We start from the raw sequence: 14598 nt of genomic DNA, 5'->3' as shown, positions 1-14598 counted from the left end.
ATGAAAGTAGAGAAGACCTCAATTGTCATATGTTTGAATAAGTTTGGACAATCTCCTTGTAAAAATCTTAGAAGTAAACTAATTTTTAATTAAATGGGTTTTTATTAATAATTTACACAACAATTTCATCATCGAATGTATCCAAAACGTTCTTTTGTTGGGTTTGATGAACTGGTTCGGATGATGTTGGATTCAACTTCTTCAATTCATCAGCAATCTTTTGTTTCCTTTGAGCGTCCTTGATCTTCTTGTTACGAATCTTCTTCAATCTAAAGAATTCCTCTCTTTCCAATTCATCCAATTCACTGATAATATAACTAATAGTATTTTGAATTCTTGGTTGAATAACCTTTTCCAAAGCGTTAACACGACGATTTGTTAATTTGATTGCTTGATCGAGTGTAACGAAACTGGTTTGTAAACTGGCAAGTTTGATGAGACTTTGAAGTGCTTCAGTAAAGATGGATTTACAGTTTTGAATTTGTTCACCACCACGTGAAATCATTGATGTCATTCCTTCTTCACTTTGTGAACTATCATCTTGTTGGAAAACTGGCAAAGTAACACCAGCAATATTGTCTGTACGCATCTTGACTTTTGTAGCAGCACTTTTAACACTTTCAATCACAGCATATGAAATATCTCCAGCATTATAACGAGCTTCAGCAAGTGAGAAGTAGGCTTTACGGAACATATCCGACATGCCTTCCTTTTGATCCTTGATATCCTTCAAGATGGAACGGAATTTAATATTCAAAGCATCAGACTTTTTCTTTAATAAACTGTAACCCTTCTTGGCACCTTGCAAACGAATTTTCATGTTAGACAAAGTCATACGACTTGGAAGGACTTGAAGTCTATTCTTTGAGTCAGACATTTTTTATTATTATGATTAAAAAATAAATATTTTATTTTATAAATTTTTAAATAGAAAATTTGGCAAACGGAGAAAGAGCTCCGAAGACTACGTAAAAATCGAAAAGGTGGTATGATTTATTAGAAGAAACTTGTTAATCGAAGAAATATGGGGCATCTAAAACTCGAGTTAAATCTAAAGATCCCTTCTTTGGAAGAGGTGGGAATTGGATTTGTGGATATAAATTAGTAAAGGTAGCATTCAATTCTTCAAGCAAAGGTTGAGAATGGAGATTGATGAATTGTTCTCTGATAATTGTGTTCATTCTGTCAACGTTACCAGCATTACACCAGAAAGAGTCGTGAACAGCAGCAAATTCAATTCCTTCTTTTTGACATGCACTAGCAGTCATAAACATGTGGGATGAATCAAGGGAGTGAACATAGTTAGGTGGGAATGCGGATTTTTGTCTGGTTCTGCTTACTGGAAGTTTATCAGATGAATCGGCAAGAGTAATGCTTTGCATAACCGTCTTCACAATCTTTGATCGTTTAGATCTGTATGGTTGAATGACAGGTAAACCCAAAGGTGTAATCCAGCTTACAGGTGTATCTGATGAGGATATTAAAAGAGCACAATCATTGAGCCATTCCATAATATTTTGAGCACTACTAAAAACTTCACCAAGTGATTTAAGTGTAATAGAAGCAAGGTATGAGGCACAGGCAAATACATCATCTTCTGGAACTTCCTTCTTTTCCTTAAGACGTTTTTGAATTTGTTCTCTAGCTCCGACAAATGTCACACCATACACACTGGTCATGACAGTTTGCTTAATTGTAGACCTGTAAACATTACCATGCAAAAGTTTAGCAAGTTTGTTTCCTGCCTTCATATCTCTTTCAATATGTTTCTTTACAACTTCCAATACACCAACATAGACGTCCATAGGCTTAGAGGTTGGTAACAAGTTCACATGCAAAGCACCAAGGTTATCTCTACCAAGGGCAGCATAATGCTGTAAACCATTACATGAACCATCCATTTGAATTGGGAGATGTGATAAGAATTCTTCTGGGTTTGGAGAGCGCAAACACTCAGCAAGTTCGACACAAGCTGCCAATGTTTGCCATGGATTTTCAGATTTCAACCACCATCTGTTTCCTTCTAAAGGTTGATCGGCAGAATCAATAATTTCATTAATATATTCATCAACAAATTGAACTCTTTCATCGAATGGTAATTTGTCTTTTCCGTACAAGTTTGCCAAGTGAATCTTGAGCCAAAAGATACCCCTCTTACCAATTGGCATTCCCTTTTCAAAAGTGAGTAAACCTCTGTTGATATCAGCACCAAGATGGTTCAAATGAGGAGGGATTGGATAAGCTCTTCCTCTAAAATCGATGTTGTGTGGGAAATAGAAAGTGTTATCCTTGAAATCTTCAGCAACTTTAAGTTTGAGAAGCATGTCACATCTGAGAGAGTGTAAGTTTCTATTGTGAGTCTTAATCTTTTCTACTGTACGTTTCCATTTTTTCTTAATTTCTGGATCATCAGTTTCTGGTTCTTCTGGAAGAGTATCGTCAAATCTTGATGGCAATTCTCCCAATCCACCTCCTGAATTCCAAACTTTAAGAACTGTTTCATATACTGTTGGATTGATTCTCCATCTAGTTTCATTGAGTGTATTTAAACCAGATAAAAGATCGTTCAATTCGGCAGACTTTAGTGTATAGGCCTGTAAGTGAGAACCTCTTGTTCTCATTATTAAAACTTTAAGAGCGATGTAACCACCAGCGGTAGAACTTGTCCATGGATTTGGAGGAACCAACATTGGCAAATGATTTGGATATAATATTTCTTGAGCGACGTGTTCTCTACCAATTAAATGAAGTAAATTATCATCTGGTTCAACTACACCAATAATCTTGGAATTTCTGGTAATATTTCTGTGAATGAAGGCAGGAACTGTTTCTTTTGGATTTGAGATAAGAGGTACGTGGGCAGTGGAGAGAGCAAGTTGAATTAAATACGAGCCCAATTGTACGAGCTCTTCCTTTGTGAATGTAACGTATTCATTCAATTTCAATTTGGAGATTTTGTTAATATTGTGGTAAATCATTTGATTCTTAATGATGAGTTTAAAATAGTTTGTCCTCTTCAACTTTTCAACGTTAATTTCTGCTTGGATAGCGTCACCAATTTGATAGGAAATTGAAGAAACTGGTGATCCACCTCTTTCTTTGAGACATGATGCCAAAAGTTCATGGAGAGTGATAATGGCGAGTTTTTCAGCTGAAATGGAGGTTAGGTAGAGAGGAATGGCAAAATTGTCTTGGGAAGTGGTGGTTGTAGTATTGGTTGATGATGATTTCTTTTTAGAACAAGAGAAATTAACTTCATCTTGTTTTTCTCGAATAATTTTTGTTAATGGTTCATACCATTCCAACATTATTTTCTTTGCTGGTGGAAGGCAAGCACTTTGATTTCTTGATGTGGCTGATTTTAAATCTTTTCTATACCTAGCCTTTGCAATATCCATAGAACGTGTTTCTAATTCTTTTTGTTTAAGTAACAATTTAACTTCATCAATTTGTTGTCCGATTTCACCAATAAATTGTTCAAACTTCTTTTGAATTTGGTTTCTGCTGTCTCTTTCCAACTTAGCTGCTTGTTCTCCGTATAAACCTTGAGAAACGACAATACCTTCTTCAATGGCAGGATTTTCTTCGAAGAGGGTGGCTGTTGTGATGTTATTTTCCCATGCAGGTTTTCTGAAAGAGGCATTTGAGTCCTGTGATTCAACTACAACATCTTCTCTTTTAATTATTGATGTAGAAAAGGCTGCTCTTTGGGATAGATGACGGCATGAATTTTGTGCCAACACCTGTTGAAGATAACTGCCGTTGATGGATGAGGAAGCCTTGTTTAAAAGTTTAACAGTCAGTTTTTGCATTTTTTTGAAGACGACAAAATTGATTGAATGTTATTTAATTGAAAATATTTAAATACATTGATGTATTGATATTTGATAATAAAATTATTAATCCAAAGAATTTGGAAGAAAATTTAAGCCACTTTACTTTTCAATTAGAATTAAATACATCGATTTTAAAAATTGAATGATATTTTGTTGTGTCGCTCAATATCAATCACCCTCAATAACAAGTTCCCACATTAAACGGTTGGTACTTTCAGTGGTTTTTAATGAATTTGCCACACAACTGAAAAAAACGTAACAACAAGAGATTCATTAGAATGGGAAGTTCTTGTTCAACGACTAAAGCCACTGATGTCGCCAATAGCCAACAACCAGAATCGCCAAGGGACAAAGATACAGTAGAACCTGTAAATAATACATCAACAACAGTTGTCCAAGATATATCGTCGGAACAACTTAATACAACAACAGGTGATGTTCCAAAAAACACTCAAGAACAAACTGATAATAATGGAACAACAAACAATAACGATATTTTAGAGGAAATGGTTGAAAACCCTCAAACTGATTTAAATCAGTCAGCAGAAAAGAAAGAGGCAGAAGATGAGGAATTGAACGAATTGATTGCTGAAGAAATGAAGAAAATGGATGAATCAGCTGCTAATAATAATGATGATGTTCCAAAAGAACTGGATAACATTGAAGAAGAATTTGGAGATAATAAGGCAGTTGATAATGATGATACTAAGGATCCAATAGACGCTATTGGTGAAATCGAGTAAAAATTGTACATAAAACAAAACTTTATTTAAGATAAACTTGCTTAACAAAATCAAAAGAATCCTTTTCTTCTTTTGGTTGCTCTTGAGGTTGAGTATTATTGATAAAATCAAAAGCTTGACTTTGTGAACCTTTTGGCATAATTGGAGGAGGATTTGATCTGTTTGGAATTGTTCCGACATTTGCAAAGGTTTGTGGTGGATAATAAGGTTGTTGATAAACAGGGTAAATTGGTACTCCAGGTTGAGGTACTACGCCATATGGTTGGTACATTGGTGGATATGTTGGAATAGCATAGATTGGTTGTTGTACAGGGACAGTGTATGGAATGGATGTTGGTGTAGTGGTAGTTGTCTTTTGGGAGGGAATTGTTGGAGCAGAGAGTAAGGTATCAAGGTCCAACAAATCTGATTTGGTTGGGGTTGTTGCACTTGATGGAGTCTTTTGACTTGGTTGTACTCTTGGCTTTGTCTCTGTTGGTGTTCTTGTTGTCTTTTGTTGAACAGGTTGCTTTGGTGTTGGTTGGTAGTTCTTCACCTCAAATCCGCTTAATATATCATCACCTGAATTACTTGTTGAATTATCATTCATCATATCAAAGAAGTCAGAGGCATCATTTGAGTTATTGTTAGTGGTTGTGGTAGAACCACTGGATGGAACAAAATTGATTTGTTTTCTAGTAGTTTTAGAGGTAGATGGAGAGGAGGTTGAAATGGACATGCCTCCAAAATCTTCGAGAAGTGTTGGTCCATACTGAGCATCATCTCCTTCATCAAAGTTCAACAATTTGGCAACCTTTTCTGCTTGTTGTCTAACACTTTCTTGCACGGATTCTGATTGTTTTAAGATATTTTCACAATTTTCGGAATAAAATTCAGTGACAGCCTTATTTTCAGCCTTCAAAAGAGCCTCAATACCATACAGAGCCTTAAGTCTTACAATCCATTCATGATCATCCAATTTTTGATTCAATAATTCGGCTACTTGCAATAAGTTGAGCGATGAACACTTTTGAGCAAAGTCTGTACATTCCTTCTTCGTTGGAGCAGGTTTACGAATACCTCCTGGTGAAGTAAATTCATTCACCACCTTAATTTCTAACTCTCCCACTGTATTGTTAGTTGATTTTGTTGAAGGGGTATCAGTTTCCCAAAGTTTCTTTCCAGGAACATGAGATGATCCAGATAGACCAGAAGATCCTCCAGGTGGAAGAATAACTCCAACATATGAGCCATTTGCATCAGCACCTTCGTATTCTGATCCAGCAATTAGTCCTGGGAAATTGTTTTTATCCATACCGTGAGTATCCTTCTGTTTAGACCAAGTTGGGAGGTAGTTTGTTAAATTACTGAGAGTACCAGTCCAACCAGCAGATTGATTTTGTTTTGCTATTTGCTCATTCGCAAATGTACTACCAATACCAGTCATGGTACCAACTCTTCCTGCATTAGAAGCTTGATTATTAACAGTATTTGAACCAAAACCTCCACCAAAAGCAGGAGTATTAGGTCCAAAACCTCCACCAAAAGCTGGTCTATTTTCAGTATCGGAAGCGTGTGTATAGTCGTTACCATAGTCTGAACTTCCTACTCCTCCTCCAAAAACACCAAATCCTCCAGTTGGTGCAGTTCCAATTCTTCCAGAATTTTGATCGGAACCATTCAAATCCATATTTACTTTAAACTTGGAACCACTTTCATTTCTTTCAAATATTGCTTCAATTGCCTGGGATGCTGCTGTTCTAATACTTTGATTCAAAGCATCACCATGAAGTGGATCTTTATCTCCTCTGAAATCTAAAATTGTGATGCATCAGTTATTAAACGTTATTTTCGAAAATCTAATACTTACTAGCGTATTGTTTGATTTCTTCGCTTCTCTTGACTATTATTCTGGCAAATTCAGCATCACCAGATTGAGCAACGCTCTTTATAATCAACAAAACTTTCTTTTTTACGTGAGGATTTTTGTGGGTTAATCTCTTCATCAACCAATTTGTTGTTTCCTCACAAGCTTGAGGAGACTTTTTTGTAGTACTGGCAATATGGTGAAACATCCAACCTGGAGTTGGTTCTTCTGTTTCGGAAGTAGCTTTTGTTAATATTTTCTTTTCCATTCTTCGTTCTCGGTGAGTGTTACTTGTTCTTTAGCCTCTCTTTTTGCCTCCAGAAAGAAGTGGGATAATATTGTACAAAATGAAACGGAGAGGTTTTTAATTTTTTTTTTGTAGATAATTTTTGAATGACTTGCTGAGTCACTGTTTATGCCACGAATTGAGTCAGACCGTATCTACAGGGAACAATGAAACAAATATTGAGGGTTTAATTGTTTCATTGGGATGTAGAAGACTAAAAAACCTCAAAACATGGTTAACAATTTCCACATTTTATGCAGCTATTACAAAAAATTTGGGACAAACCGCCAAGATCACTTCCATCTAACATTCGAAAAAAAATAAACCACTTTGATGATGTCTGATGTAAGTTTAACATTTTATTGATTTCAGCCTTTTATTCTTACTGGTTAATTATTATGAATAGTTTCAAGACCAATTTAAAAAAGCAACAACAGGAAAATCAACAGGAAAGCCAGGGAGAAAAAAAAAGGAATTAAATTTGATAACAACTCCCGACAAGGATGCAGGATTTGTAAATACAAAAAAAAAGAATGATGAATTTTTAAAATTTGGAGCAATTTGTATCGGATACGAATATTCTAGTGAATATAAAACTATGGAATTTACAGATGAATGTATTAAATTCTTTATCAAGGAGGGTATGGGTTGGATTGGTGCAAGACTTGAAAAGGAGTATATTTCAAAAATTTGGTACAATTCTTCTGCGAATGTTTTCGGATTAACTTATTCGAATAGTATTGCCCCAGTCCAGGATATTGATTCTCATCCGAAATGGGGTGTTTGTTTCAAGCCTAAAACCAAATTTTCAGTTTCGAATTTTAACAATTTTTTCGAACCTTATGGAGAAATAACAGCCGAAAGGCCAACAACGACAGACATTGCCTGTAATATTCCAGGGGAGAAGTTTACTCCTTGTGAATTTGTGAACAGGGTAAGGGAAGAAAAGCAATTACTCTCTCCCAAGAAAAACAAAAAGATAATCAAAAATGATAGTGAATACGAGCTTTCTGAAGACGAAGTGAATAATATCGAGACAATAAGTCATAAAAAGGACCTAAAGTCTTTGAAAGAGAAAAAGAGAAAAATTGAAGAAAAGGTGACAGATAATTCGCCTGAAAAACCTCCTACAAAGAAAATTAAAAAAGTTGTGGAAAAAACAAAACAAGAACTATCATCTTCAGATAGTGAGGACATTTCAGATACTGACATTGTAACAAAACACCATGTGACACGATCCAAAACAAAATCTGTCAGAGCCAACTTGGATTTGGATAAAGTTGTCCTTAGCAAGTATAGCATTCAGATAACATTACGTGATATTTCAAGATTGGAACCGGATGAATTCTTAAATGATAATATAATTGATTTTTATTTGAGGTAAGTGGAATATATTGCAACAGTAATTAACCTTTTCAGATACATAGAGGAGCAGTTTCATGGAGCAAAGGCTAGACAAGTTAAAAATGATTTTTATATTTTTAATACTCACTTTTATCAATTGCTCAAAAAAGATTCAAGTAGAGCTGCAGAAAGAATAGCTAAAAATGTTACTCTATTCGAAAAGAAATTAATATTTATTCCAGTGAATGAAAAGTATGTTATTAATACAGTTTAAATACTAATACATTTTAATCAACTCATTCAGTGTGCACTGGTCCTTAATTGTTATTTGTAATCCTAATGGAACAAGTGTAAAAAAAGAAAAATTAGATCTTACCAAGAAGTATCCAGCTGATGCCAGGATGTTGATGTATTGTGATTCGTTGGGGGGTGCTATTCCCACCAACACAACCAAACGTGTAAGAGAATTCTTGGCAAAGAGATACTCATTCGAGAATCCAAACGAAAAACCAGTGACTTTTACTGCTGATAATTTCCCTGTTGGAAAGGCTAATCTTCCAAAACAGGATAACCATGTTGATTGTGGTGTATTTATGATCCATTACATCCAACTTCTTGCTTGTACTAAAATAGAAAACTTGCCACTCGATGCACCTGAGCTTTTCCAAACAAGCGATATTCCCACCAAGCGAGAATCTATAAAAAGAGAAATAGAATTTGAACTATTGCAAAATCCTCAACCAACACAGGTTGACCAATCATTTAATAGCCAAAGTGACTCAGTTATGGCAATATCCCAATTAGAAGACTCAGTTATGAAAGAAGCTTCTGCACACAACGAGGAATCGCCCAACACTGAAAAATTAGAAAGTGATGGAGAGAAAGAAGTAAAGACCAAAGAAACAACACAAGACTCAGAGGATTTATTTACAGAAAAGGTACTGGAGTGTGATTCTGAAAATTAAGTATTTCCTAAATAAAGAATAGGTTGTTGAGCAAAATCATGTTTCTCTACGGTGCCACACAAAAATTGTTTGACCTAGTATAATATTGTAATCGAAATAAAAATAAAGGAATTATTATTAATTGAAATAAAAATGAAGTTCCTTTGGTTGGATTAATTGCTTGTGTTTGATTCCTTTTTTTACAGAAGCATTTAGGTTAATACATCCTTAGGTTTCTCCATAAATCAAAAGAAAATGGACTTATTGCAATAAATGTTTTGGAAGAGACTACTATTTCAAAGACTAGCGTCTTTTCGCCTTAATACCTCCTCAATATAGTTAATCAGATTAGACAAACCATACAGATAATTTTCATCAATTGATGGTTCTTTGTTTTCGTGAACGTGAGCAAAATCAATCATCCTCACTATTGCTTTATCTGCATCAAAAACTAGGAATAGTGAACTCGAGTAAACTCTAAAAATCAATTGATGAGTTTTGAATAACTCTTCCAATTGTTTCAATTGACTCAATATACTTTTCACTGTCTTGATACCTACAACTTCGCTATCTACATATGAAGTATCAAAGAAAAAGGCATCCAGTGCCTCAGTGGACTCTTCTCCAGGTTTACATAGTCTTCCCCAATATCTATCATAGACTTTATACTTTTGATCTTTGTGTGTTATGTGCTTGCTCTTGTTGATTTTAGAAAATTCTGGATCAGTATTGTAAACCTTCATGCCACCTTTTAGGATGTTGTAAATTAATATCAAAAATCAATCAATAATACTTACTAAAGCCAAAACCTAACTCTTTTTGATAAATGTACTTTTCTTCAAACATTTTAATCTTTTCCAAACTGGCATCATCTCCATAAACTCTCCTTCCCATTCTAATATCCAACAAGCTCGGATTTGTGAAAGGTGCAGTTAAATCCTCCAAAACCAAAAATTGTTGGTCATTCTCCTTCACTGTCTGAACACCATGATATTTGGGCAGAAAAGGCTCTAAAAGTGGTATTTTTGGAGCCTGTTGTTCATAGAATTTGACTTCATCAAAAGCACGTTTCGATTTTGTATTAATTGGCTTGTAAATTTTGTCTCTCAAGTGACGAACCACTAAATGTTCTTCTCCGTCCTTTTGTCCATGTCCAGCCACCTGATTATCACTCGGTTTTAAATCCTGAAGGGATAATAACGAAGAAAAGAGCATACTCATCAATTCTGGATTAATAAAGGATGGTCTTTTTTGCATGAATCTAAATGGTTTGTTATTATTTGTTGATGAAGCTTCTAATGATAGTGTATTGTAGTTATTGTTTACCTCCTCATTTCTATTAATTTCTTCAGATGATGAAGTAATGGTTAGCCTTCTTGGTACTACTTCGGAAAGAGTTTCAATTTTTTCTTCCGTTGTTGTTGTATTAGAAGCCAATTGAGAAGAGGCTGCAGCAATTTCCTGTAGTATTGCAATATCCTCCTTATCAACAGTAGATCTTCTTCTAGTGGTCTCCTGTTCAATGAATGTTGTTATGGCAGCCTCTAATGACTTGGGATTATTTGAAGTTTCCAACGTATGAAGAAGTTCTTCAGCAGCTGCTTCGAGGGATGTTGTTGTATGATGGTCGTCAGTATTATTATTATCATCAACACTACCACATGGCACTACTCCACTCTTTGTTATTGGTTCTATGAATGTTGATGGAGGTACAATGGTTGGTGGAGGCACATTATAGGACATGATATCTGTGGGACTAGAATCTTCATTGTCTAACAAGCCATTCAATGATGTTGATGAACCAAATGTGCTTCCTCCACCAAGAGATGATGCTGAACCTGGTATGTGATGATGATGTCTGCCAGCAGAAACACAAGGAGAGAGAATTTCCTCACGATTCCTCACCACTTTAATATGAGAGAGAGGAAGTTCTGATTGGAGAATGAGGCTGGGATGATAGGGTTCTGAGGAAGGAGTTGAAATGGTAGAGGACATGGAAGGAGAATTAGGAGAAGTTAATGGTGTGTTGAGAGAGTGATGAGTACGAATGCTAAAATCCATATCGTCATCTTGTAGTGATGATACCTTTTGTGGTAGAATTTGTATTGTGGGCACAGAAGAGTCTGATGACGTTGGAGACAGAGCTTGGTGTTCCCCTGACATTTTTTTCTGATGATTGCTGACAAGAGCATCTTTGGACCACACTTTTAACGTTGTAAAGTAAATTAATTTTAATACATCCTCTATTGGCTCCTTCTTCCTATTTCACAACATCCATAACAGTATGAGGATTAATATTGCTACAAAGTAAATGCTGATCCAGAAACATCAAAGTATTCTAAACAGGTGTAATATAAATTATCGCCTGGTTGTGTTTGTACCTTTCCAATCAAATCAGCTCGTAGAATAAGATCCCCATGTTCTCTGCAGGTAAGTTGACTCAGCATTTTGTTTTCCTCTTGTTCCATTTCTTGCGTTCTCATTCTTTCCCTTACAAGTTGTTGAACTACTTCCATAAATCTTGCATTGAACACTCCACCAGATTCTTCCAAGGCCAACATGGCATCCTCCACAGAAATCATTAGTCTTCCTTGTTCTCCTTCTTCCTCCTCTTCATCTTCTGTTTCAAAGTTTTCTTCTTCATCGTCCATAGTATCATCCCTGACTTCCTCCTGCACGATAGGTACCTTTGATTTCACCAATAGGTCATCCTCATTATCTGAATTAAATGCTCTTTCATAGATGATAACCAGTGGACCTAGTGCGAATTGTTGAAAATCACCATTTTGTTCAACTGGCATATCTTGAGTAATTTTGATAAATGAATTCTTGTCAGATGATTTTCCAATTGAGAGTGATACAAATTTAGGTGAATAGCAGTTATTGCTTTGCCAACTAGCAACAAATGGACAAATGCTCATCCTTTCCAGGTATAGTATTCCAATATTTGAATATTGATTGATGTGGTCCAAATCATCCATTGGATTTTCTTCACGAGAAGTATTTACATATTTATGAATGATATCAAGATATCCATAAGTGGATGATTTTAGCTTTGCTAATTTTCTTTCTCTTTCCACAACAAACCAAGGATCTTGCAATTGATAAATTAAATGCTCATTGACTTGGGTGGTTTTACTTCCTTTAGAAGACCAAAACTTTCTTCTACTTCTTACATCCCTTGTACAATCAATATTTTGTGAAGCATTATCAACTGTGCTGGCTTCCAATCCTCTTGATAACAAGGTTTTTTCCTTTGAATTATTTTGAATCTGTTGAATATCTTCTGTAATAAGTTCTTTCTGTGGAATGAGCTGGAAATCAGTTACCTTTTCAATAATGGTATTTGTTTCTTGTTGTTCGTTTGATTTTTCCTCATCAGTAGAATCCATATCACTGTCCTCATCGGAAGGATCTTCAATAATTTGTGGTTCAGTTGCTCTTTGTCTGATCAAATTATACAAGTTTAATGAAGATTGTTGTTTCAAGTAAAGAAGTTTAGCCAATTTTCTCAGCTGACTATTCGTTAATTGTACAATTTTTCCATCATCATTTGGAATAAATAATAATTTTCCACCTTTCATATTGTTAATCAAATCTGACCAAATCAAATTAGACTTTGATGAACAAAGTGTATCATTCCATTCTTTACAAACAATCCTCAAATGATTCAATTCTACTATCGATAAGTACTCGAATATTATCATTTTTACTTCCATGGGAAGAGTCTCTTCCGTACTAGCAATGTTCATTTTTTAATTTAATAAAAATTTATTACGCTAACTGGGGAATAAAAGCAACTTCGTCTAAAATCTTAGATCAAATTGTCTGATGAAGAGAATTGATGAGGTTGATCAATTACAGTAATGTTTCTTCCGATTTATTTCTTCAGACCAACGAAAAAAATTGAGCAATTTTAAAAATGAGTAAGTGGAAATTCTTTATTTTTAATAACATTCATCCTCCGATTAAATAGATGACTGTTATTCAATACAGCATGTTGATCAACAATATACATTTCATCGGAGAGTGAGCAATGATGTATCTGTTAGTGAGTATACAACCACAACCTCTAGCAGTGCATTAATAGATGAAGAAAATGTGAAGAAAAAGGCAACAACAGGGTTAACAATACGGAAAGCAATTCTTTATAGTGTTGTGATTTTTGTCTTTTTAATGTGTTTAACGATGACTTCCCTATTGTTGTCTCACCATCCAAAGATTGATAGACCAGGCTTTGGAGAATTGAACGAGCATGGAGAATTATTAATTGACGACACACATAGTTTTGAAAATAAGATTACTCCTACAATTTCCTATCAAGTGCATTCATGGAATGATTTAAGACAATGGATTCAAGGATATCAAAAAGGTGTTAGACACTTTAAAGTTGATATTTATTACCACATTGATTATGACCACTTTATCAAATCATATGGTAAATTATGTAAGAGAAGTATAAGGGATCTCTCTGGAGTTTATAATGGTAATCGCTGTCTTCTCTTAACCCATGATCCACCGAAGATTGGAGGACCTGATAACGGAATGGGATATTTTGATTATATAGATTTAATTGAAACATTAACAGATATTAGAAATAGGTTTCCTGATAGTTCCGATAGAATTTATGTTGCACTTTGTCTAAAGTACCAAAAAATTATGTTCAATTCTAATGCAGGAACCGGAACATATGTAGTAGGAACAATGAAAAATCCTTGTAAGGAACCAGATAATGAATGGATTATTCTTGTTGATGAAATGTATCAGTTATTTAACTCTAGGAATGATAAATTACATCTAAACGTAGAGTTTATCCTGGACGAAAGTGGAACAAGTGGTGGAACAAAATCTTTCTCAAGAAAATGTTTAGAGAATAAGTGGCCAAACTGGCCTTATACTTATATATCCGCTCGTGACCCAACAGAAGTTTTTAAAGATCCAACAAACCAGGAATATGGTTGGCTATTTTCAAAGAAAGATCCATATTCTCGCTTTAAGTATTTAAACCAGCCATTGTTAAATGATTACGCAGCCAAAAACTTCAAAAAAACCCCAACCCACTTTTTAGAAGAAGCTCAAGAAATTAACTATGGCAGATTCAATAATTTGGAAGAATCCAAATTCCTTTGGGAGCCCTCTGATCAGCATGAAATTTGGAGGGCATTAGAGGTATACTCAAAGAAACCTTCCAAGAAAGGTGTTTTAAGATTCAGCAGTAATATTGACCCAATACAAATGGAGATATTTGTTTCAAAATATTCTAATTATGGTAGGAATGAACCTATTCCAAGTACAGAAGAAGCAAAATCACCAAAGATTATTAACATTGATTCTCTCAACACCATTTTGATTGTCTACGAAAAAGCCAACAATATTTTTTATTCTATATACGATTATAACTCTCATAAGATCTCACCACCTTTAAAATTGAAAGGTAGCAACGGTAACGAGATTTTATTGGATAGAAACTCTGTTGTTGATATGACAGGTTTAAAAAATAATTTAAAGTCATTCAGATTAGCAATACTTTTTGATTCGGGTATAGTTAGTTTCTTCAAATTGGTTCAAGTTTCTGATAATTGGGAACTCATTTTGGATA

At 34.8% G+C, this 14598-nt stretch overlaps 5 protein-coding genes across 5 annotated transcripts; 1 reads left to right on the top strand and 4 right to left on the bottom strand.

The window, feature by feature from the left end:
• Positions 1–112: 112 nt before the first annotated feature.
• NAEGRDRAFT_74068 (uncharacterized protein) lies at positions 113–877 on the bottom strand (the record flags this gene model as incomplete). The annotated part of the gene is made up of 1 exon (XM_002670877.1): positions 113–877. The coding sequence occupies one exon, from the start codon at positions 875–877 to the stop codon at positions 113–115; it is 765 nt and encodes a 254-aa protein (XP_002670923.1).
• Positions 878–972: 95 nt separating this feature from the next.
• Positions 973–3812, bottom strand: NAEGRDRAFT_81702 (uncharacterized protein; the record flags this gene model as incomplete). Its single annotated transcript, XM_002670876.1, has 1 exon — positions 973–3812. The coding sequence occupies one exon, from the start codon at positions 3810–3812 to the stop codon at positions 1011–1013; it is 2802 nt and encodes a 933-aa protein (XP_002670922.1). The 3' UTR covers positions 973–1010.
• A 774-nt stretch (positions 3813–4586) lies between these two features.
• On the bottom strand, positions 4587–6795 carry NAEGRDRAFT_59583 (uncharacterized protein). Its single transcript, XM_002670875.1, has 2 exons — positions 6429–6795; positions 4587–6373 (listed from the first exon to the last, which is right to left on the bottom strand). Exons 1-2 carry the CDS (start codon positions 6691–6693, stop codon positions 4602–4604), a joined length of 2037 nt encoding a protein of 678 aa, XP_002670921.1. The 5' UTR covers positions 6694–6795; the 3' UTR covers positions 4587–4601.
• Positions 6796–7309: 514 nt separating this feature from the next.
• NAEGRDRAFT_74065 (uncharacterized protein) lies at positions 7310–9020 on the top strand (the record flags this gene model as incomplete). Its single annotated transcript, XM_002670917.1, has 3 exons — positions 7310–8091; positions 8131–8307; positions 8360–9020. 3 exons carry the CDS (start codon positions 7310–7312, stop codon positions 9018–9020), a joined length of 1620 nt encoding a protein of 539 aa, XP_002670963.1.
• Positions 9021–9117: 97 nt separating this feature from the next.
• Positions 9118–12751, bottom strand: NAEGRDRAFT_59582 (uncharacterized protein; the record flags this gene model as incomplete). Its single annotated transcript, XM_002670874.1, has 3 exons — positions 9118–9747; positions 9797–11084; positions 11381–12751. The coding sequence occupies 3 exons, from the start codon at positions 12749–12751 to the stop codon at positions 9296–9298; spliced, it is 3111 nt and encodes a 1036-aa protein (XP_002670920.1). The 3' UTR covers positions 9118–9295.
• Positions 12752–14598: the final 1847 nt, after the last annotated feature.

This window comes from Naegleria gruberi, assembly GCF_000004985.1.
Source record: "Naegleria gruberi genomic scaffold NAEGRscaffold_66, whole genome shotgun sequence".
In the NCBI taxonomy this organism is placed as follows: domain Eukaryota; phylum Heterolobosea; class Eutetramitea; order Acrasida; family Naegleriidae; genus Naegleria; species Naegleria gruberi.
This window is presented reverse-complemented; position numbering and strand designations above follow the sequence as displayed.